This window comes from Abramis brama (assembly GCF_963993115.1).
Source record: "Abramis brama genome assembly, chromosome: 25".
NCBI lineage: Eukaryota > Metazoa > Chordata > Actinopteri > Cypriniformes > Leuciscidae > Abramis > Abramis brama.
In genome coordinates, this window is record NC_139987.1 from 1,970,193 (window position 1) to 1,995,000 (window position 24,808).

General features: G+C 41.2%; 1 protein-coding gene across 2 annotated transcripts in view; it reads right to left on the reverse strand.

The window, feature by feature from the left end:
* The window catches only part of tln1 (talin 1), an 82,160-nt gene that overhangs the window by 54,196 nt on the left and 3,156 nt on the right, over positions 1-24,808 (reverse strand). For both annotated transcript variants that reach the window (XM_084105514.1, XM_084105513.1), the window contains exon 2: positions 952-1,114. In XM_084105514.1, the coding sequence (XP_083961640.1) occupies positions 952-1,081 (130 nt within the window). In that variant the 5' untranslated portion in view covers positions 1,082-1,114. The remainder of the gene's footprint in view (positions 1-951; positions 1,115-24,808) is intronic.

The following is a 24,808-nucleotide window of genomic DNA, read 5'->3' on the forward strand; positions in this document are numbered from 1 at the left end:
TGACTAAGACTAAAACTTTGAAATGATAATGGAAAGAAATATTTTTAGCTTCTACTCGAATGTGATGTGGCAACACTGACAGACAAGCTATTTAAGACTGTTTCACATCCCACATAAGCTGTTGAGTTTGGACGAGAGCAGTCGGTCAGAGAGACGAATGACTCACAAGTTAAGACAAGTATGTAGAGCGGTTCTGAGGACTGTTACATAACAGCTGGGACCCAGCCGCACCCTGATACTGGCCCATTACAGCGCCGCACAACACACACTACATTTACACTTGATTCTGTGGTATGTTTAGGCACTTTTTTTTACTCTTTGGAGGGAAGAGAATTTCGGGTGGAGCAAATACTAAAAAGGGAAACCAAAATCAGAGATATTATGTTGGGATTTTAGCCAAAATGGATAATTTTCCTAGTGTTGCTGCCGATGACAGCTGTAGGCTATAAATTAAGAACTGTTTATGAAAAAACAAACACAATATTGAACGTCTTAAATGTGGCAAAATAGGAAGATTAACATTCAGTGATCTGATTTGAGGAATGGGGTAAGTCTTCTACAGATATCATATAACTGTATCGCTTCTCGCTGGAATCTTATCGCGTCTGGTCAAGGACTCATTTTTTTCTTTCTTTCTATTTTTTTTTTACATGGTGAAATATGATACAAGTTTCAAATAGTGCTTTAGATCCACTGCTTCGTCTTACTGAATTTTGCAGCTGATCAATTTAATGTGAGCCGTAAACAGCCATGGCCTTTCACAAGAAAACTTCAAGGGCTTTTGAAATGTTTGTACCGCTTTTCGACATCAGTGACTGGCTTGCCTCATAACATGTTTCTGTTGAAGTGTAAGACCAACTCCTGATAAACAAATCTAGTGTCAGGAGCACAAAAGTGCATGTTTGAACACAGCTGGGTCCTGAGTTTGCCAGGGTTATAGGAGTTACTCACGCTGGCCGAGCTGTGCCTCTGGGACTCGCTCCCGGATGATGCGACAGGCGTCGTACACCATGGTGGAGGGCTCGAACTGCATGGTCTTCACCACGTTCCCCACCCCGATCTTCAGCGACAGCGCCACCATGACTGACACTACGGGACTGTGCCACTGCTACTCCTGCAAGACAAACCATCAACACTGTTCAGGCTAACATGGTGATGCTGGTGATGCTTTAGATGATCTAATGTTCACTTCTAAAAGCATCACTGATGTTTGGTTTATATACAATACGGTGGCATGGCAACTTCAGCTATTATGCAACTGAGTTTAGAAACAGATTGCTGGACGTGTCATAGTAACACTATTAAAAAAAAACAATTAAGAGTTCATCCTGTTGTGTGGATTAAATATTTATGATTTTTAAAAATTGATATGTAAAATATATTGTGCTTTCTTTCCATTATTCTGTTGTTAATGCAAACAGGATCTGTTATATGTGAGAAAAATATACAGAAAGGCTGAACTTCCCTCTTGCAAGGGGATTTCACGCTGAGATTTTATCAGAAACAAGGAACAAAGTAAGTCCTTTCACTTTTACTCAAGATCTATTTTAAATAACAGTCAAGCGAGGCAAAGACACACAATCACATTTTCATTTAAATCTAGTAATATCATTAAAAATTCTACCTGCTTTGCAAGAAAACAAGTCTGTACGTCTGGAACGAAACGAGATGCAATCACACGAACAAAACCACGCAGAGAATCCAAATCAGAAAGAACATCAGTGTGAGAAAACAAGCATACGAGTCTTCTACGTGAAGTCAGCGTCCAGTAAAAAGCCCAGAAGTTTTCGCCGTGTTAGTCTATATCGTATCCTTTCGTATCCGTAAAGCTATGGGAAAACACCTCGATGAAGTAGAGGAATGCTGACAAAGAGGAAACAACAGCAATATGGGATATGAGCTATGATATATCAAAATCTTTGGGAAATATGAACTATGTTGAGATGAAGATGAGCAGTCATTGGACGAATGAAGATATAGAGGTGTAGAAACTACTGTCAGATCATCATACGAGTTCCTCACACCAAATGCATAAAAACAGGAACCAATCATGGGTCAAAACTAAAACTAGAATAAATAAAATTATACGTGTGTAGCATTCTTACAATAGTCGACATCAAATTTAGTTTTTCATTTCATTTATAGTGATACTGAAAGTTTTAAAGGCCAAAAGTCCAATCTCAGCACTTTTAGGCACACCATGGGTAAATGAAACTTTGCGCCGGTTTGTTTCGGGCAGAGGATATTTCAGGGTTGGGAAATCTTTTCGTCCGATTCTCACCATTAAACATTAAATTGTAGTGATGAACCAAAAACATAAAGACTATTTGTAGATTTTCACAGCAAACAACAAAAAAATTATGCACATATAAATCACAATTATACTGTGAAAGCAAATGCAATTTCCGTCATTTAGAATTAGCCATAATAATTAGAAAAAAAAAGTTCCACAAATCCTGACGAGACTAACTGTGAAAGTTACAATCCGTCACATAATACACATGAACTGTTGGATTTTCTTTATTGAAGTCCTGTATTCCATGATACATCAGATGGCATTTAGACATTTCCTGTAAGGTTAAGCTAAAGACACTGTCACCAGTGTCACAACTCCAGCCTGAACGACAGTGTGACGAGGCAGTGTTGAAGACAGCTGTGTTTATGAGCTGTGAAAGAGGACACACATTCCTGAGGAGGCTGTGTGTGTGTGTGTGTGTGTGTGTGTGTGTGTGTGTGTGTGTGTGTGTGTGTGTGTGTGTGTGTGTGTGTGTGTGTGTGTGTGTGCGCGCGCTCTCATTGGGACACGCTATTCTCTCTGGGGAGGAAACTGGAAGACTTCCAGCGGCCCTATCCTAGCTGTGTGTGTGTGTGTGTGTGTGTGTGTGTTGGGGAGGAGTTGAGGAGGGCCACTTTTCCACATACTTCCAGCATTCCCTTCATAGCCCAGTGTAACGCTCCTCCCAAAACAAGGTCTTGTAAAGGAAGGAAACAGCGTAATACTGATATAACAACATTAAGCCTCTAGGAATGTGCAGGACATGGCTGGCTTCTCTGAACGAGTTGGTGACATGCATCATTTTCATGGCACTACAAATTAAATTGAGAAATTCTTTGGAAAAGTGTTCATTTTCGCAAACACTCTCTTATCAGCTATTTATTTCTAAAACCACACATTCCTGTTAAAAACTCACTTCTTGACAATTTATTGTCGAAGGTGGCGGATGTTACACAAGCACTACCTTATGACTGTGATGATAAAGTGACATTGATAAAAGCTTTCCTGGTAACCGGCAGCACAGACAAAGAAAAGGGAAGTAGCGGCATATGTACCACCAACAATAAAAAAAAAGCAGCTCAGAAGGAATGCAGAACTAGTCCTGTGGACGAACTCAACTGAGCGATCCCCTCGACTGCTGTGGGCCAGTGACAGGCTCATGCTCAATCATGTGGAGACTAATCAAACCATATTGATTTCTAAGATCACTCGTTGTAATATAAAGTTATTTCTTTCATCTCCCACAGTAATGTAATGTCTTCCAGTTATCTTTAATTGGTGCTGTTTTTTAGCAAACATGATATAGATATAATTTGATTAAACTACATATGTAATAAGTTTGATTAAAATGATCTATTGATATGAGTTTTGAGATTATGGTTAACGGTATGATTTGAAGAGGTTTGCTCAGTTTCAGGAATAGCGTGTGTGTGTGTGTGTGTGTGTGTATCTGGACTGAAGGAAATGAAACTGCTGAACAGGGAAGTCTATTAATGAAGTGTGCATGTGACCAGCCTGAGCTCTACTCTACTCCATTCACAACACATCGTTTAGTGTACTTATTCTGTTTAATAAGTAATCTATTACTGTATCATTAATATCACTATTAAGAAAGAGCAGATGTGGTTAATTTTATAGATGAAAAATACATGTAAAATGAATAGAGGGGTGGTAATATATTTTGTATTTCAGACAGGAAGTTTGTATTATCCGGCAGGGAAGGGGAATTCAGGGAAGGATAAGGACTTGGCCAAAAAAGAAAGAAAAGAAAAATCAACATCCTTGGTTTGGAAATATTTTGGATACAGAAAAGATGATGTATCAGAGCCAGGTAATCTGCAAAACCTGTCAAACTATCATTGCGGCAAAACAGAGTATTAACACACAGGGCCGTTCAACACACAACGCGTTTCTGCAGTAAAAACACGAGACGCGGGTCTAGAAACACGTAGAACTCGAGATGCAGCGGTTAAAGACGTCTGGCTAACACGTTTCAAAAAGGCATAAAGAAAAAATTGACATCTTCATGTATAATTTCTGCAAAGATATGGAGCCTGCAAATATCATCAATAAAGCTGGCTTCCAAAAATACAGATGATACAGACAAGTATGCAAGGCAATGTTGATGAAGGCTTGTTAGACACAACGTGTCGGTGTGTGGCTGTATGTGATTGTTTTTTATTTATTAGAAATAAAAATTATAATATTGTTGTTAAAATTATAAAGCCATGAGTAAATAAAGGCTTTTAAACCTTGAGTGCATTGGCCTAATATGTGTCTTAAACAGTTGAGCACCGGGATACGGGATTTTTTACTCTAGAACTCTCTGCATTTCTGTTTTAGTTAAGGGAATATTGTTTCAAAATTGTGATTAAAACGAAATCACAAAATTGATTAGTTTTTTGTTGTCCATAATCGCACAGCCCTACTGTGAAGTTATGGTATAGTGTATTTTATGCTCCTGTGTGGCTCAGAGAGAGTGAATGCACACACACACACACACACACACACACACACTGAACTAAAGCTAGCAGCCGGCCCACACCATGTGCAAGTGCAGCGAGAGATGTGTGAAACAGTCAGAACTGAGTGACAAGGCAAGCTGAAATGCAACAGGAAACCAACTGAAACATGCATTATGCATAAACTATTCTTATTAAGTAAGAGGAAATATTAATTTCTATAAGCCAGCATGTGAACCCTGCATGAACTGAAGTCGCAAGTACATCAGCACAGTTGCTTTTATTTTTCATATTCAAACTCTGTCAACACCGCCTCTTTTAATAGCATTTTAACATCACATTTAAAGGTGGTGTGGCTATGAAATTTACGCTATTAAATTTAAAGGTGCTCTAAGCGATGTCATGCGTATTTTAGACCAAAACTTTTTTTGTCACATAGAGCAAACATCTCCTCACTATCCGCTAGCTGCCTGTCCCCTGAACACACCGTAAAGACACGCGGTCTCTGTAGACAGCCCAGGCTCCACAAACGGCAACAAAAACAAACTGGCTCAGCCTGGACCACGAAACATAAAGAGTGTTCCAGCCAATCACCGACAAGAATGATTTGGGGGTGGGGGTGGGGGGGTTAGTGCATGGAGGCTGTTTCTGCTGGACAGGGTAAATCCAGTCTGTTTTTTCTAACTGGTTCATGACTGTTTCAGGAAGCACGGAAGGGAGGGGGAGGGGACGGGATGAGGAGGAGGAGGGAGGGTCGAGCTAGCCTCCGTTTTGTTTGACAATACTTCGAACGTCAACAAAGAAGTGACGTCACCCAGCATCTCTTAGAGCAACTTTAAGATACATGCAATTGTGAGTAATGATTTAATTGTCGGTTTAGTTCATGTCACTTACAGGGTAACCCAGGGGTGTAACGATTCACGGTAAAAAAAAATAAAAATCCAAAAAACGACCCGTACCATTCTCCACTACCATTTCGGCACACACTTCTCAAATCTGACGACGCATCAGATTTATCCTTGTTGAATAAAACCAATGCGTAAAACGTTCATAAGAACAGGATTTATTTGAAATAGAAATTTTCTGAAACTAAGTAAAAAAGTCATACTGTCACTTTTGATCATTTTAATGCCCTTGCTGAATAAAAAACATTTGAGTCACACTTTAGTTTAAGGTCTAATTCTCACTATTTACTAGCTATTAACTATGAATTTAGCCTCAATAAACTCCTTATTACTGCTTATTAATAGTTAGTAAGGTGGTTGTTTAGTTCAGGTATTGGGTGGATTATGGGATGTAGAATATGGTCATGCAGAATAAAGCATTAATATGTGCTTTATGCACTAATAAACAGACAATATCATAATAATATTCATGCTAATAAGAATCCTTGAATAGATGAAGAATGCTGGAAGAATTGTGAAGCTAGCCGTTCATACTGTATACACTTAGCTTACCGTAGTGTTGGGATTGTTCAGATTAAATGACCATGTTCATCCAGAAATTGTGTTTTACGGTTCTTATTCATAAACAGTGATGTGTTGGTCCAAAGATCAGCAGTGAAGCATTTGCCCGTTTCAAAACAGAAGCAGCTGTGGAAAAGCGATAGACTGATGTGCGCGAGGATCATATTAGCACTGTCACTCTTCACCACTGATAACAGCCACAGCGAACACTAAAATAACTCATTCCTGCGCCGGACTGCCACGCACTTCACAATTACAGCAAACTCACATTTACCAGACACTTTTTAAGAGATCTAAACTCAACCCTGTGATGGACTGGGCCAGACTCCAGCGTCCCGCGACCCCTTCAGCAGACAAGCGGTTTGGAGAACGGAGGAATGGATAAAATAACTCGTTATGTATATGAAATCATACAAACAGACTTTAGTCAGGGTAGACGCCATATTCAATTTTACACAGATGAAAAAGGGGCTTTCGCACAGAAATACATAATCATGTTTCTCTTGGTCCCCTCAAAGTTGCGTTGGATTTTCTCCTCAGCGTAAAGTTTAAAAGCTTCATCTATCACTGTTTTCCATGTTCGTAGAGTTAGTTTCTGGAGTAAATATATAGGCTATAATCTGTTTTTTACACAGCTTTTTTTTTAAATGGCGGGTGCTGGTGTTTCCGTGCGTTCGGCCAGTCAGCGTCACTAATGTCACTGTAGTTCCTATAGCGCTGGTTTAGACCGACTCAAGGAGGAGTAAATTAGTTCCTCCAAAAGGAACTAATTTATGTTACATTATAACATTAAAAATTATAATGAATATGTAATGTGGTGCATATATTTGACAAAACGCTCCTCTCTAGAGTAAATTTTTCTAGCTGACTAACGAGTTTATGGTCACATGTTTTTTCTGAGGTAAATGTGACGTTACGTGACATTGTTTACTAACGTCTTTCCACGGTTGAAACACTGATCGAGCGATTCCATGTGACATGATACGGACTTCGATAAGTTGTACTCTATCTTTTAACACACTTTCAGAAGCTCATTCATGTTTATTTCGCGCTGTAACTGGTGTTATTAATGCGGAAGAGAAGATCATGTGCTTCTTGATCTGCGCCAGAGCGATCTCACGCCACAGCGACAAAACGGTATTTATATTTTTGAATTTCGTAAGAAAATGGACGTAATTTGAAATCTGAGACTTTGTTTCATATCAATAATAACTAAGCACAAAGATTATTGCGATTTATTGGATGGGATGCACGCAACAATTTTACATTCATTCATCAACTGAAAACAGGATGACTAATCTATTCTTGGGATTTAAGAATCGATATCGTTTCGTAAAAATGAGAATCGATTAAAATCGATTTTTTTACCCTAGTAGTTTTCATCCTTGGTGTAAATAGACCTTTACAGTCTTCACAACGGCATGTGCTTTATAAAGGTTGTAGAGCACATATACATTTCCTAGATCGATATAAAATTTGTCATCTTTACAAAAACTCAACTCAGACCTTTTTGAAGAAAAAGAAGAGAGGAAGACAAGAATTCATTTTGAACTTACAGATAACATACCAAATCGCTTTGAGGCCCTTAAAGAACAAGTGTGAAAATAACTCACACACACTTGTACTATGAAAAGCATTTGCGCTGCGAGGGTAAAAATAGAAGAGTCTGAACATCCAAACACAGAGTCATGTCTTCAGTCTGTTCTTCAAGTTGCTGTCTCCATGTTACTAGGCACTGACAAAAAAAAGACCAATCCGAGACATGGTTGGTAGAGAGGGTCTCCTTCAGACACCAACACTGGGAAGGCATGTTAATTGTTCTGTAGGGATGTGTCCCTGAAACAGCTGGTGACAAGCATTCACAAGAACAGACCCTTGAGAAAGGTAACGATCACACACTGTGTGTCTTTAAGGGGACAGGACACGTCCTCACCTGTCTGAAGGCTCATGGCCTGAGGAGATAAGCGGTCCTGTGGCCGAGAGTGTCGACAGAGAGGTCTATCCACACTCACACCGGCTCAGACCACACTAACTGGGCCAACTGGCCTTGTCTATTTAGAGAGAGTGATGTTGACTCAATCCAATCATAAAGCCAACAGAGGCAAGATGTGATTAATAACCAGCTCAGATCTTGATCTACACCACAACAAACTGGTGCAACAAACAAGTGATAACAGACTCGTGCCTGTGAATGTTAAAAGTTCAGAAAGACTATGATTGAAATTTGAGTTTCTTTACTACACATACTGAAGTACATGTGACGCTTGTGGTGTTTTCACTGGGTTTTTCCTGCAGTAAAAGTATTTTGACAGCCACCAAAATTAATCTTTGTCCCCCCAAAAGACTTATTTGATCATTTAATGTGACGATACCTGCGGTTCTGACGGCCGGCTGCTTCAAAAAACTCCGGTTGGGTCAAAAGTGGCAGTGATGAGCGCTGCGTTTACCCAGAGTTGGACATTCTTCAACTCTCGGCGACGGGTAAAAACGCTCAGCGCCTCGTTACGCTCATGGTGCTTAACAAACGCGGCGCTCCCAAAATACGCCAGCCGCGTGAAAAAACGCTTTGGTGGACACATGGCCTAAATGTTAATCTTTAAACACTATTTCTGCGAAATGGGAGGTTATTAATAATTATGTCCAAAATAATGATTTAATTTTTATCATTTTATAATTAGACCTAAAAAACCTACTGCACTTTTCTTGCAAACATGTACAAACAGTCAGTCTCATTTAACATCCGGTTTCAGTATGAGTGCCACCGGAGACTCGAGGCACGCTGTGATGCTTCTGTGGAGAATATTCCCGACAGGTCATTTCCTGAACGAACCCAACACGTCTTGAGCGGGTGTGACTCTGACTGTTGACTCGTGTGTGTGTGTGTGTGTGAGTAACGGCTGACACATCCCTTGCTTAACTTTAGAAGCACAGCAGACGTGTGTGTGTGTGTCCTACTGACGTCTGGAACCAGACAAAACACACACAAACACTCCTGAAGAATGATCTTTTCCACATGCCGGGCATTTTCATCCCACTTCTCATGCTTCTTCATTCTTTAGTCTTCTTTCGCTTTTAGCACAGATCTCCGTAAATCAATTGCAATCCGGATTTGGTTTGGCTCCCAGCGTGTGCCGTCTCTCAGAGGGGAATGCAGAGCAGTAGAAGCTCCCGCTCGAGCCCAGCATGCAGTGATGTCATTTCCTGTTTCAAAGGCTCTTCACTGCCATAAAAGGGAATTTCTGCATTCATTGAGCATGTGCTCACTCACACACACACACACACACACACTCCAGGAGCGCTGCATCCTGTGCAATTACAGCTGAGCTCAGGAAGGGAGGGATTGTTTAGTTCATGGAAAAGCATGGAATACAAATCACAAGCAAACACGGATGAGTTCAGATACATTGTGCAAAGAAAACAAATGCACTCACTGACTTATTAAACTTAGTGTGTATGACTTGCATTCAGCTGTCTATTAATATTCTTTATGTCTTTATAACTCTAAGATAACTTCATAGAGTACTTTTACAACATGTCTATTTCTTCAATTCAACCAAATTCCAGCAAGAGTCTCATCATAGCGCAGGTCAGAGCCACTTCTTGGCTTGAGTTGTGTTGTTCTTCCTGTAGCTGAACCCTCCCGGTGTGGACAGACCCAGATGAGGAAGCTCCTGACCAAAGCTGCAATTACAACTTCACTTCCGCTACACAGACGCTAAAGCCCCAGACGCTTCATAAACACTCGCATCTGATATTAAGAGCCATAAGTAACTTCATAATCAGCATCTCAGCTGTACGGTTCAATTTAATTACACAAACTCGCATCACGTTCTCACTAGATCTCTTCAGCGCCACGGCAGACACTAGTCTAATGTAAATCTTTGAAAAGGGCTTTTCTGATTGCAATGGCTACATCAATACCACTATAAAGTAAGAAGAAAAAACATTATTATTATTGTGGTTGTTGTTTAATATTACATAAATGTCACGATGGTAATATTTCAGTGTAAACTAAAAATAACTACTGTATTTAAGAAAAATGAATATAGTAAAAATGATTCTATTTTACAGTAAAATTGTAAAATTACAATACTAATATTTATGGCGGTCTTGACTTATTTTCAGGCATTAAACCATCAAGCTCTTATTTTGGCAGAAAATGGCAGCGAGTCTTTAAAGCTTCTCTTTTGTTCATAAGCGTTTCTCATTACAAGTTTGGGAAGATGTTATTAATTCACCGCACACGCAGAGATGAAGTTTACTGTGAATCGACACTGAAAACACCAGATCACGAGCTGTCCAGACGACAGCAATGAAGAGCAAATAAACACAGTGAACAACTCTGATATTACCACACGTCCCTATCAGTGCTAAATAAAATACTTAGTTTGGCACCAAAGATAGCTGATGATTTTTATGTTATCACTAATAATAATAATAATAATAATAATAATATGCTTCAATGAAAAAAACAAAAAAACATTACAAAAATATAATGTACAATAGAAAGGAATCGGCATTAAAATAGTTTACGGTCTGCTTCTGAAGCCGCATATATGGGTGATCATCATAACTCCTACTGAAGTCTAAACTGATCAGGTCTGATCGCTTTCTGTTTCACACACACACCACTACTGTAAAACACATTCACACAGATGTCGCTACACGTTTCCTTTCTCACGCTACAGACTGCATGCGTGTGTTTTGTGGTATGCTAGTTTTCGCTTTGTTTTGCTCGTTCCTACCCCATGTTAGGTAGAGTTATGATGTGTGGCACTACAAACTAAAGCCCTGAACCTCTAATAACCTCCTGACCATCTGAAATCTCAGTCTTTTGATGTCACCACACACAATGCAGGACACCAGATCACAGTCAGATCCTGTAATTCAATACGTCTGATTGCTTTAGTCAACGTGACCTCTCAGACACCCACACACACCCACACACACACGCACACACACTTCCTGCAGGTCCAGAACTGTAATTGAGCATGTGCAGCAGAGAAGGGAAGGATCGTCAGGAAGGTCAAAGGTCGTTCTCACAGACATGCTTGAGTCTTAAATGAGCCACAGAAACACACATGACCTCAGCACAACTAGCTCTAGGTGGAATGGCAGTATATAATATATATATATATATATATATATATATATATATATATATATATATATTTCAAATGGTTCACCCTCTAGATATTTTGCTTTATTTATTCTGCAGAAGAGATATTTGTGCAGCTTTCTTTGGATAACACCGTCTCACATTATATCAAGTCAATTTTATTTGTATATAGCTTTATACAATACACATTGTTTCAAAGCAGCTTCACAGAGATTCATAATATTAATGTTTAGATGATATTAATGCCTCAGTCACATAGGCTACAACATTTGCATGCTATGTTTGACTACTTTCATGTCGAACAATTTGGATAAATAAATGTATAAAAAAACACGTGTTAAGGTATATTGTGAATACTTGGCTCGTTATTAAAACTGAAACCAATACTAGTTTTTCTTGTTTCCACATTTTTTTAACCCTTAATCAATGTTACATTTCAAAGGTTTTCTAATATTATTCATATTTTCTTTTCATGGGACAGCTAGAAACGTACACCAGCAAATGTGTTTTCCAAAATTATTCTCTGGCTATTAATGTCTACTGTAAATTTGTCGTTGTTTGCCAAGGATTTTATCAGAGCCACACACGTATACTTGTCTATATGGCCATGTACATAAGCACACACACACACACACACACACACACACGCTCTCTCGTCACTGTACAGTAGGGTCCATAATTGCCAGTGTTCATATTTGAATCTCTGAATCTATACGAATCTTAATGACTTCTTAATGATTTCCTATCATCTCTGTAAAGCCGCTTTGGAACAATCTACATTGTTAAAAGTGCTATATAAATGAAGATGACTTCTCTGTGACTGGATCATTTTAACAGACATCACTAGTGGAATGGCACAGTTCCCACATCATAAAGCAATTAAACATTCAAAGAGTTCAAGGAAACATTAAAACACATCATGAGACTGAGAAATGGGAGTTTCCCGTGATTCAGCCAGCGAGTGTCATGTTTTCCCCTTGTTGGAAGCATTTGTTCCCCATGACTTCCACACCCAGAGTGGACGGTCCCTCTCAGAGACTTAATCAATGATCTATCCCAGCATCCTCTCTTGACCACAGCGCTTTCAACAGCATCTCCTCCCAGATCTGATCTCACAGGCTTTATGGTACATCAACAACCGAGGAAAAGCCACAACACTTAAACAAGAGAACAGCTAATGAAACAGACACTGTAACGCAGGATAGACCGTGAAGAGCGCGGGACAACAGCACGTCACGCACCGCATTAAACCAATCAAACTACTGCAAATCAATAACTCTAATCATGTGAAGTTCAGAGATTCGGTATGGTTCAGTATGCAGAGATGCCTGGAGTCTGTAAGGGTTTGATCTGTGATGTTTAAGTTGCTGGAGCATTTCATCGTTTTCAATAGATTAAACAAATCCTTACAGTCAGAGTTTGAATTCATAAAGTTCAGAAAAATGTCTGAAAATAAGCTTGAGAACTACAGTTGGTGTAGTACACTAGGACTAGCATTAATTTTTAAGATTGATTCTTTCTCAATATTTGTTTTAATATCAATTAAAATGGATGCTTACAAAATATGTAAACCACAGATATCAGATCAAACAGTGTTGATGTGGAAACCAGGAGAAGCATTGTGCAATGAACGAACGAGTTAAAGAAGGCTTTGTCCACAAATCACCAACACTCACCATGGGTTTAATGTAGTCACGCTGACTGTGGCAGAAATACTCAAATGTTTTTTACATTATTCATCTCAGGATTCATACAACCTTCTGTGAATTCAATTTTCAATTGCAATTTCAAGGGCTTTCAAGAGCTTCTACTTCACAGTTTTTCCAGCACTTTAAAACTCGAAATATTATCAATAATGTCATTTTTAATGTGATGATTTGAAAAACTAAAAGTTTAAAGGTGTAGGGAAACTAACACTTTGCAGCAAACAAACACTTTCATTTAAGAAAAACACATGAAATTACCTCTATAACCAGTAGATTATCGGCAGAGGAGCATTTATTGACGACTTATCCATTTCCACTCCCTAATATATGGGAAGACAATAGAAAGTCACAAAGTCTCATGAAAAACATAAATTTTCTTCAAAGTGTGACTGAATTAGACAGAAAGCAAGTAAAAACGCTCCTTTTATAAGCAATGAGGCTGTCGGTCAGTTCAATATGATAGAAGAACACTGGTACATATTTAAGATTTCCCAATTAAAATGAGGTTTTTGCACATTAATGTTGTTAATACAAAATAATTGTATCTGCATCTCAATTCAAGTTCAGTGCTTTACTGTCAAATTTCCAACAAACAAACATGTAATATCATTAGTAACTGCACTTATCAACGCAAAACAATAGTCATTTTATGATTAAATCAACTTTATTATTAAAAATCTCCATCTGTAGAACTGAGGTGCTACTGCTCGCAGAGTTAGTCTGGACTGGAGACCAGTCAATGGTTATAACTTTTTCAGAGAAAAGCTCCAGAACCTAAAGATGCTTCTCCAGGTGTTCAGTCGAGCCAGAAGCACGTGTCTTTACACAGTCCCGTGTGATGCTCTGAACAGTTCAGTGTGGACTATAATTCAACAATGTGTAATGTGAAAAGCACTAAACAAATAAAACTGACTTGAGTGGACTTGACTATAGCATGACTGGTTTCTTGACGTATCTGGACTGTGAGCTCGATGTGCAGTTGACGAGTGGTGCCACAAACACATCCTGAGGTGAGATCTGTCAGCGATGCACTGTGCAACAGCTCTGTGAACTCCATGACCACTGCTAACACAGTCAAACACTGCAGAACAACCGTTTAACCATGTAGTGTTAAGTGTCCATGACACCATTTGTATCTTTGTTGGCAGGCCGCAGCGTCTCAGATCTGACTGACGTGTCGGTTCAGTGCAGGATGAGTCGGCTGTCATGATAACTTTGCATGTATTGATATCACGTATGTGGGGCCGAGTCTGATGGCCCGTTAAGCATGGGTTGTGTGAGTGTCATACAGCGGTCACACACACCCAGTCAAATCATGTGGAACGGCAGGACGTATTTACACAGCACACAAGTCTGGTGTCGCAGATCTGTTTGAATAGATCTGTCATAGAGCGCTTGAAAAGTAACGGCACTTCAAGCGGGGCGGGCTCTATGGTCAGATGAAACTAAAAAATGTGCTTTTTTGGCTGCAAACACTTAAGATGTGTAAAATGAAATACTCTGCTGGATCTTTAATGCCGTGGGCCTCATTCTCTGCCAGAGGTCCTGGACATCTTGTTCAGATACATGGCATCATGGATTCCAGCAAATACCAACAGATAAAAAACTGACAGCCTCTGCTAGAAATCTTATAATGGGCCGTGGTTGGATCCTCCATCAGGACAATGATCCGAAACAAACATCAAAATCAACACAAAAATGTGTCACTGAGCAGAAAACGTGTCTTCTGCCATGACCGTCCCAGTCCCCTAAACTGAACCCTATAGAGGAGGAGTGGCTGAACTGAAGAGGACAAGCACCAACATGAACTTGTGAATCTGAAGGATCTGGAGAGATTCTGTGTGGAGGAATGGTCTCTGATCTCTCGTCAGGTGTTCTCCAAACTCATCAGGCATTATAGGAGAAGACTCAGTTATCTTGGCAAAAGGAGGTTGCAAAAAGTATTTAATAAAAGGGGGCAAATAATTGTTCCCAACGTGTTTTGGAGAAAAACATTTATTTCAGTGTTTCCCACACATAGACTAATTAGTGGCGGTGCGCCACAGAATCAACACCGGCCGCCACATATAGCGTTTCGTTATTCATTTATGTTTTTTAACGCTATTTAAAATGCGCAGCGTATTCGTTCAGCTGCATTTCCTTTCCCTGCTCTGCCTTCGTCTCTGTCACTCACACGTCTCTCTCACACATACATATATATATACACACACACACACACACACACACACACACACACCCCTCCGTGCACACCGCGTCTGTCTCCATGAAAACGAGATCATCCGAGAGCAAAAAATATTTTATATTCTGAATACAATGTTGTCAGTGTGTTAATGTTGGAGTCCCGACCCTTAGCAAACAAGCGATTGCGCTTCTTTAGTAAGTTAACTAACGTCAGTCGCAAATTTGTGGTAAAATGCAGTTGGGTTGTCGAGGTCAAAACACTATATAAGCTGTGAATCAAATAAACGTATTATAAATAATGTTATGTCATTTTTAGGGTGTTAAATGTGTAGACTTTGTGAAGGTGTGAATGTGAAGCATTTTTGATTAATATTTAATATAATAAAGTTCTGTGTAACGAATTATTAACGAAGGAATTATTTTGAACCACACCCCACAAACACTACAATTAAAAACTGAACGCATCTGCTCAATTCAGCATGAGCCGAACAGGAGTCGCAGCAGGGTTCAGATTTCACCTCACTCTTGACTGACAAGACGATGGATGGCGGAAGATTTGGTTTCAAATCGATATTAGGTTTGGTTTTGTTGTTGTGTTTTTCATTAAGAATAATAATGAACCCACCATTCAAGCAAATTGCCACGCCCGAATTGCCACTAATTCGAAAGTAATATGCGCACAGCCGCATAACGGTGCATGTGCATTTTCATTTCATTCCCATGGAATTTCACACATCGATTTACCAGTGGGAACATTTCCTCACCGTCACATCCCTAGTGCAATATTAACGAAGGTCACTGTATCGCTAGATGGTCATGCAGTAAAGCACCAGACACACCAAACTGGCATCAAAGAACCAGCTTTAATGAAAGTGATGCATCTGGGCCAACGCTTGAACACCATCAAGACTACAGCAAACGGCTCCTGCGTGGGAGGACATAACTCTCCATCCCAGCTGGAGGCTGTAGTGTGTATTCACCATTCAGAAGAGCCAGGACTGCGGATACACAGGCCAACAACTAGGCCAACAGGCTCTCAACAACAGCCAGATATTGGCCAACGATCAGCTGGTGTGGCCTTAAGCCACCAAACTGTGAATTCCCACAGTGGTGTGAGGTCTGTCTGAGCATCTGATGACTTCTGCAGGAAGGCTGAACATCTGTTGGCATGTAAATCTGCAGGACAAATCCAACGGCTTTAATCTTACTGGACACATTAGCACATAACAGCTTCATCTAATGCCAGAATTATCACATAAAAGCCAGTCCGACTTCAAAAAGCCTGAACCAAATATTGACGTGCTGTTTGAAAAAGACAACACTTCAAAACACAGAGGCGAACAGTAGCGATACGCCGGAAGATTGGCCACTGAAAATAGCGGCAGTGAATAAAGAAAATAACCTTGACAGACAGAAAGAACTAATTCTGACATAAAGAAAAAGGCTTGTGTGTGTAATCTGATCCCGGTTTAATCATATTTAGTGTAAACGGCATGTGATGAGATATCTTGCAGAAGAGAGCCTGTATTTACAGTTGATGAGAGGCGCGTGTCGTCTGATGTGTGACTAATGTGTGTTCAAATCATCCTGCAAAGAACTAGTATATGTTTAGCACTGCAATAACCTGGACTTGGGAAAACACAGACTGCAGATTAATAACGTTTTTAAAAACTGAAATCATGGACGACTGACAAACCTTTAATACTCAAAGCTGAGAAACATATTTTATTACTGTGTTACTGATAACTAATTATGCTACACACTCACACACACACACACACACACACACAAGAGAGCAGTGTTTTTCATTCAACCAGTAAAGATATCCGGCTTTGTCATGTGACACGTCTGTTTTTATTACGTGATATTAGTGTTTTTACTGCATTTTGATCAAATAAATGCAGCCTTGGTGAGAAGAAGAGACTTCTTTCAAAAACATAAAAATCTTAATTGACCGGTAGTGTATGTATTTAGCATTACATAGGCCACCCTGTTCTCCCGAGATAATCAGCTAACGAGTAAACCCCATAATGTGTTTCTCATCGACTACTGTGTAATAGGTGAAGTTAGCAATGCCTCAGCACTCTTCACTCTTCACCCAGTCCAGAAGCAGAGCATTTATGGGCTAGAGGTGTTCTGGACAGCTCACACACCTTCATAACACACTGAGAACACACTTCAGTTAGTTCAGTGTGTGGCTCTCATGCGTCCATCTCTGTGTGCATGCTGAGAACCATCATGCTGTCCCGTGCCCTGTGGCCCACTGGGGTTACATGGTATAGCGTACTCACATACATTTTCTCCCGAGGTTGAGGATTTCAGTGATTTTGGTGAAAGAACAAGCACTGTTTTCTGTTGTGCAGAAGCAACTCCACAGAAAAGCAGACACATTAAAGCAGAAGTATGTTGTTTTTTCTGTGTTAAAATTCTCTCCTATCCCATTCCCAGCTTAATTTGATAAGACGGCTATAAGCAAGCCACTCTTAGATTCAATTTCTCAAAAACACTGTAGCTTTTGCACTGTCAGGCCAATGCGAGTCAAGGCTAACAATGTGCCGCGCGGGGCCAATAGCGAGGACAGAATCAAGCTGTGTTTCCACTGTCGGGCCCGTAGACCTGAACCCTAAACCCGTCCTTAAAGCCTGGGACACACCAAGCACACTTCTCAATTCACCCTGAATCGTGCAGCTCTAACGCCTGCTAAGGTCGTACTCCGAAAGCGGTTTTGAAACCGACGTTTATTTTTGCAGCTCAGTGCTGCTATAATGACATTACACACTTCAGCTTTAAGGAACCAGCAGCAAATCTCTCACGGGTGTGTTTGTCCGCTTGTCACATTGAGCTCATGAGCTTGATAGTACGCACTCAGTCTGATACTGTTTTCATCTACTGGAAGAACACGTATGCAATATGAATGTAAAGACATAATATACAGAAATGCTGTGAACAAACGTTAGGACTGAAAATAGAATACCACGGGAAATATGATCTCTCTTGTGGATAAAACATCTTTTGTTGGGAGGAAACATTTGTCCGCCATCCCCACAATGGTGACATACACACTGTTCAGCACAAGATACTTTAGTTCACTTGCAAAACACACAAACAAAAGGCCAAGGTGAAGAAAATCTCCAGGGAACCAGTGGCGAATTAAGTCTACGGGTTTTGACGTCATCCCCACTCTACTGGCCTTTAAAGTACCACCGTTTCCCTGATCCAATTTCAAAACAGTTTTCACGTGATGAATTGTGAGTGTTTAAGATTTCGCATGGATCATGGGAAGACACGCCCATGACATGAAGCCACATTCCTCTGGCCACTTTCCCACACAAACAGGAACTCTTCAGTCGCTCTTCCGTCATGTGTCGGTCTTTTATTCAGCTATCTAAGAAAAGCAGCTGCTGCCTCTCTCTAACACACGAAAACCATCTGCTACAACACACACCAGCTCTCCTACAGCACACACACCAGCTCTCCTACAGCACACACACCAGCTCTCCTACAGCACACACACCAGCTCTCCTACAGCACACACACCAGCTCTCCTACAGCACACACACCAGCTCTCCTACAGCACACACACCAGCTCTCCTACAGCACACACACCAGCTCTCCTACAGCACACACTCCAGCTCTCCTACAGCACACACACCAGCTCTCCTACAGCACACACACCAGCTCTCCTACAGCACACACCAGCTCTCCTACAGCACACACACCAGCTCTCCTACAGCACACACCCCAGCTCTCCTACAGCACACACCAGCTCTCCTACAGCACACACACCAGCTCTCCTACAGCACACACACCAGCTCTCCTACAGCACACACACCAGCTCTCCTACAGCACACACCAGCTCTCCTACAGCACACACACCAGCTCTCCTACAGCACACACACCAGCTCTCCTACAGCACACACACCAGCTCTCCTACAGCACACACACCAGCTCTCCTACAGCACACACACCAGCTCTCCTACAGCACACACTCCAGCTCTCCTACAGCACACACTCCAGCTCTCCTACAGCACACACACCAGCTCTCCTACAGCACACACACCAGCTCTCCTACAGCACACACACCAGCTCTCCTACAGCACACACACCAGCTCTCCTACAGCACACACACCAGCTCTCCTACAGCACACACACCAGCTCTCCTACAGCACACACTCCAGCTCTCCTACAGCACACACACCAGCTCTCCTACAGCACACACTCCAGCTCTCCTACAGCACACACACCAGCTCTCCTACAGCACACACACCAGCTCTCCTACAGCACACACACCAGCTCTCCTACAGCACACACACCAGCTCTCCTACAGCACACACACCAGCTCTCCTACAGCACACACCAGCTCTCCTACAGCACACACCAGCTCTCCTACAGCACACACACCAGCTCTCCTACAGCACACACTCCAGCTCTCCTACAGCACACACCCCAGCTCTCCTACAGCACACACCAGCTCTCCTACAGCACACACCAGCTCTCCTACAGCACACACACCAGCTCTCCTACAGCACACACACCAGCTCTCCTACAGCACACACACCAGCTCTCCTACAGCACACACCCCAGCTCTCCTAACACACACCAGCTCTCCTACAGCACACACCAGCTCTCCTACAGCACACACACCAGCTCTCCTACAGCACACACACCAGCTCTCCTAACACACACCAGCTCTCCTACAGCACACCCCAGCTCTCCTAACACACACCAGCTCTCCTACAGCACACACCAGCTCTCCTACAGCACACACACCAGCTCTCCTACAGCACACACACCAGCTCTCCTACAGCACACACACCAGCTCTCCTACAGCACACACCCCAGCTCTCCTAACACACACCAGCTCTCCTACAGCGCACACACCAGCTCTCCTACAGCGCACACACCAGCTCTCCTACAGCGCACACACCAGCTCTCCTACAGCGCACACACCAGCTCTCCTACAGCGCACACACCAGCTCTCCTACAGCACACACACCAGCTCTCCTACAGCGCACACACCAGCTCTCTTACAGCGCACACACCAGCTCTCCTAACACACACCGTGTGTCCCAGCTCTGGCTAACAGCACAGACGTGAGGCAGTCACTGCAGGCTGTGTTCAAAGCATCATAGACATGCCTTCCAAATAGGGGTGTAACGATATATCAATGCAACAATATGTATCGTTGATAGAGACAATGTTTTGTGTACAGTTCACCTCAAGTTTTCAGAGTTTTAGTGTCAGTACTACATTAAACTACTATATATAATGTTGAATATAATGATAATAATGTAATGGGGGAATATTTGTGGCTCCTGATAATGCCAAATGTCTGATGTTACCAGTAAAAGTGTCCTACATTATTATAAATATATCTAGTCAGTGACAGAGAACAAGTATATTCATCTAAAATAATCCTGTATTTTCAGCTTCAGAATCATGAATATTGTTATTCTGGCGTCTCTATTGTCCTGAGCTTTGGGTTTCAGCACCAAGTCCAAGACTATTCATTTACACCAGTGGTTCTCAACCTCTCCTGCAGGGACCCCCTGACAGGCCATGTTTCTGTTTTAACCCTGAGATGGCACACCTGATTCAATTAATGAGTAGTTATTAGAGTAGGAAGAGTAGGAATTAGTCAATTAATCAATTAGTCAACTACTCATTAAGCCTTTAATTAACTGAATCAGGTGTGCCATTTCAGGGTTAAAACAGAAACATGGCCTGTCAGGGGGTCCCTGCAGGAGAGGTTGAGAACCACTGATTTACACACTCAATGACGACTATGAATGAAGTTCTATGTTGCTGTTTTTGATTATTATTCGATTAACACACTGCAACATGGTAAACTCTTAAAACCATATGGTTCATGCCTTGAAAGGGTGTAATGACATAACTGTTATATTTTGCCTTTGTGACCAGACGCCATGTTATTTAAGATGCCCAGGGAAGGGATGTTTCGGGGGTGAGGTTGTTATAGTAAAAATAGAAGGAAGGAAAATGTAACTTTCGTGGTTTTACTGTGTGTTGCTTTACTCCTAAAAAAAAAAAAAAAAAGTAATTGTATTGTAGCATATTTTCTAGAATATACCAGAAATAATTCACAAAAGCTTTAGACAGTAAGATGTGTTTTATTGGAGAAAACACTTTCCCCCTCTAAACCTGTCAAGCGCTCAGCAGTTTCTCCATTCACACACACACACACAGCTCAAGATGACCATGTCCGGCTGCTTTCCCAAGCATGCGCTCACACCGCAGGTATGACATTACTAGCAATCCTGCATTTCTCACACCTATCCTGATCCAGACACTCGACGCCGCTCACTCTATGTAAACCAGTCCACTAACACATGAGGACAAGCCTAAGCAGCCGATGCTCACGTTTGAGATGATCATCAACACATCCAGTGTGTCATCAACTGATATTGTGGTAACTTATGTTAATCCACTGTTTAAGAGTCAGATATGCTGATGCATTCGGATGTTGTTAGAAAAAAAAAGTCTGCTTTTATACAAGGCTGTTTCCCCATGCAGAATTTGATCAAATGTAATCAATGTCCAATGACAAAAAATGCTTCAGAATGAAATCTTGTATCACCTGTACTGCCCCAATGCGATCTGAAGTGTCTTCGCCAAAAGATTTCAATTGGAAAATCATTACGACAATTGAAATGACGGATTAAAGAACACAAGTCAAGCATTAGACTTTCAATGAGCTGGGACATAATATCAAACAACTGGGATGTATAGGGAGAGAGGAAAGGATCACGTAGAGCCAGTGATGTTAATAAAAATAATGAGATGTAGAGATATTTGGATTACTACATGATTTTTACCAATTTCATAAAATAAATGAAATATTTTAACTGTAATGACGATGTATTCCTGATGGCGTCAGTCGATAGGTCTTTCACAGCTGTGTATTTGATGTGCTTACCTGGGCTGATGTTTAAGCACTTCTAAAATGATGTCTTGTGCTTCATGAAAATGATTGGTGGATGCATTAACTTGTATTCCATATTTTATTTACTATTTTTGTCGATTTTTCCCATTTTATGCCATCCACATCTTTGTGTTACCATCAGTCAACAGCAAACATGACAATCCAACAACAAAAAACACTTTATGGCAATATAGTGCTGACTATTCATTTGAGATCTACTTATGATGTTTCAAGCTAATTTAGCTAAAAACACTTGGTTAGTATTTGTCAAGTCAAGTTTATTTATATAGCGCTTTTCACAATACAGATTGTATCAAAGCAGCTTCACAGTATTAGATTAAAATAATACATCAATGTTTGTTTCTAGTGGAAAACGTCCACGTTTGGTAATGCTGATCAATAGTATTGTTGATTGATTAATTAAATTAAATATCCCCAATTTGTGTGTCTCAGCCTTCTCCAAGACGATTATTCCCTGTCCAATCTAATGGGGTTAATTGGCATTATAAGACATAACAGTTTCCAGCCGCTGAATTCATCAGCATCATGGATTAAATAGACTGTGTCACTGTTTTAGAGGCTGAGGCAATAGAATTGGCCTCCAAATGATTTCTCTTGCCACTGGAATAACAGACCAAGTTGCTCTGACCAAATATGGCTGCTTCCAAATACTGGCAAGAGAAACAAACTAGCAGTGCAGATCTCCTAAACGGGAGCGAGTGTAGGCCAGCTCGCGAGCGCGCGGGTGTAAATCCAGCACCTGTCACCTATGCATATGGCCAAACACGTTCCAGCATTTACTGGACCGAACTGTGGGAATCGTGCATTAGTGTAACTGATGATTAAATGCATGAAGACAGCATGGCTGACTGACTGTTAAAAAGCCACAATAACAGGTGCCACTAGATCTTCAACATTAATGTGTAAAGCTCCACTCTGAACGTGGAGCCGTTGCTCTTGTATGTGTTGATTCGAGCGTTGTTACTAGTGTCGTTCTTCCCCGGGGAATGATGGAGCACATCCTGTTCTTCCAGAAGAATTCAGCACCAGTCTCTTGAGTAAGTTACCATGTTACTATATAATTACTAAGGAGTTTCTTTGGTTAAAATCCCCCTGCGGTCAAAATCCAGCTTTTATTGTTGTTTATACATTTATGTGGTGTTTTTAATATGCTTTAAGACAAACCATGTGTAAGTTCATAAGTCGACAGCATTGCTGAGTGTTTTCTCCTTAAAACTGCAGTGAACCAAAGACAGCCTCAAAAACACGCTTTGAAATCGCTGGTGTTTCTGACGTCACAAACTACTTTGTAATCAGATCAACGTGTGATCGTCAACGAGTGGATCTCTGAGCTGAGCGAGTGAGTGGAGGCGGGGCTCATTTGCATATTCATAGAACCGCACATACTAAATGAGGCAAGGGTGTCGAGTTACATTCAAGATATTTTAAGGCATGAAGAATTTTTTTCAAGGAAAAAACTTTTAAATATGTCATTTTGGTGATCAAAGATGAGTTTTAAGGGATAAAATGATTGACCACAGGGGACTTTAAAGCTTAAAGCTGAAATCCTGGTTAAAGGATAGTTCATCCTAATATGAAAATTGTTCCAAACCCGCGCACACAAAAGGAGAAGGATGTACAGTTCACTCTTTTACATAAAGTGGAAGTGAAAAGGAGCTTCAAAATAACGAAACGATTTTAAAACTTAAAGGGTTAGTTCATCTAAAAATGATTATTATTCACCCTCTAAACCCATAAGACTTTTGTTCATCCTTGAAACACAAATGAATGAAACCGGATAGATTTCTGTCCCTCCAATCAAAATCCATTCACCCAAAACTTTGACGCATCAAAAACTTCATAAAGACATCATAAAGGTAATTCCCAAATTCAAGCCACTGATAAAAGCACATTAAATATCGCTTGCTTGACACAAAGGATGAATGAAAGTTATGGTTTGGAACAACATGAGTGTGAGTAAATGAGGACAGGATGTTCAGTTTTGGGTGAACTATCCCTTTAAGGCTAATAACTGAAGTCATCCCAGTGACTGGAGACTGTGTGTGAAGCGTCCGACTGAGGGCTGATCAGAGTTATCTGGACGAACAGGTCATCAGCGCTGCGTCTCTACACCCTCTCAGACCCTGAACACAAAGACTGCCTTCATTCCTCTGAAGCCCACCACAGTTAGTGCCTTCAATGGCAGGCTTGTTACACGCTGGGGCGAGCGAGGAGAAACACACTGCTGCCCGCATGGAGCCCGTCTGCACATGGCAGTCACTACACTGAGAGTGTGTGAGTGAGAGAGTGTGTGAGTGTGTGTGTGAGTGAGTGAGTGAGTGAGCGAGTGAGCGAGAGTGTGAGCGAGTGAGCGAGAGTGTGAGTGAGTGAGTGAGTGAGTGTGAGTGTGTGTGAGTGAGTGAGCGAGAGTGTGAGTGAGCGAGTGAGTGAGAGTGTGTGTGAGTGAGCGAGTGAGAGTGTGAGTGAGTGAGTGAGTGTGTGAGTGTGTGTGAGTCAGTGAGCGAGTGAGTGAGTGAGTGAGTGTGTGAGTGAGCGAGTGAGTGAGAGTGTGAGTGAGTGAGTGAGCGAGTGTGTGAGTGAGTGAGTGAGCGAGTGAGTGAGTGTGAGTGAGCGAGTGAGTGAGAGTGTGAGTGAG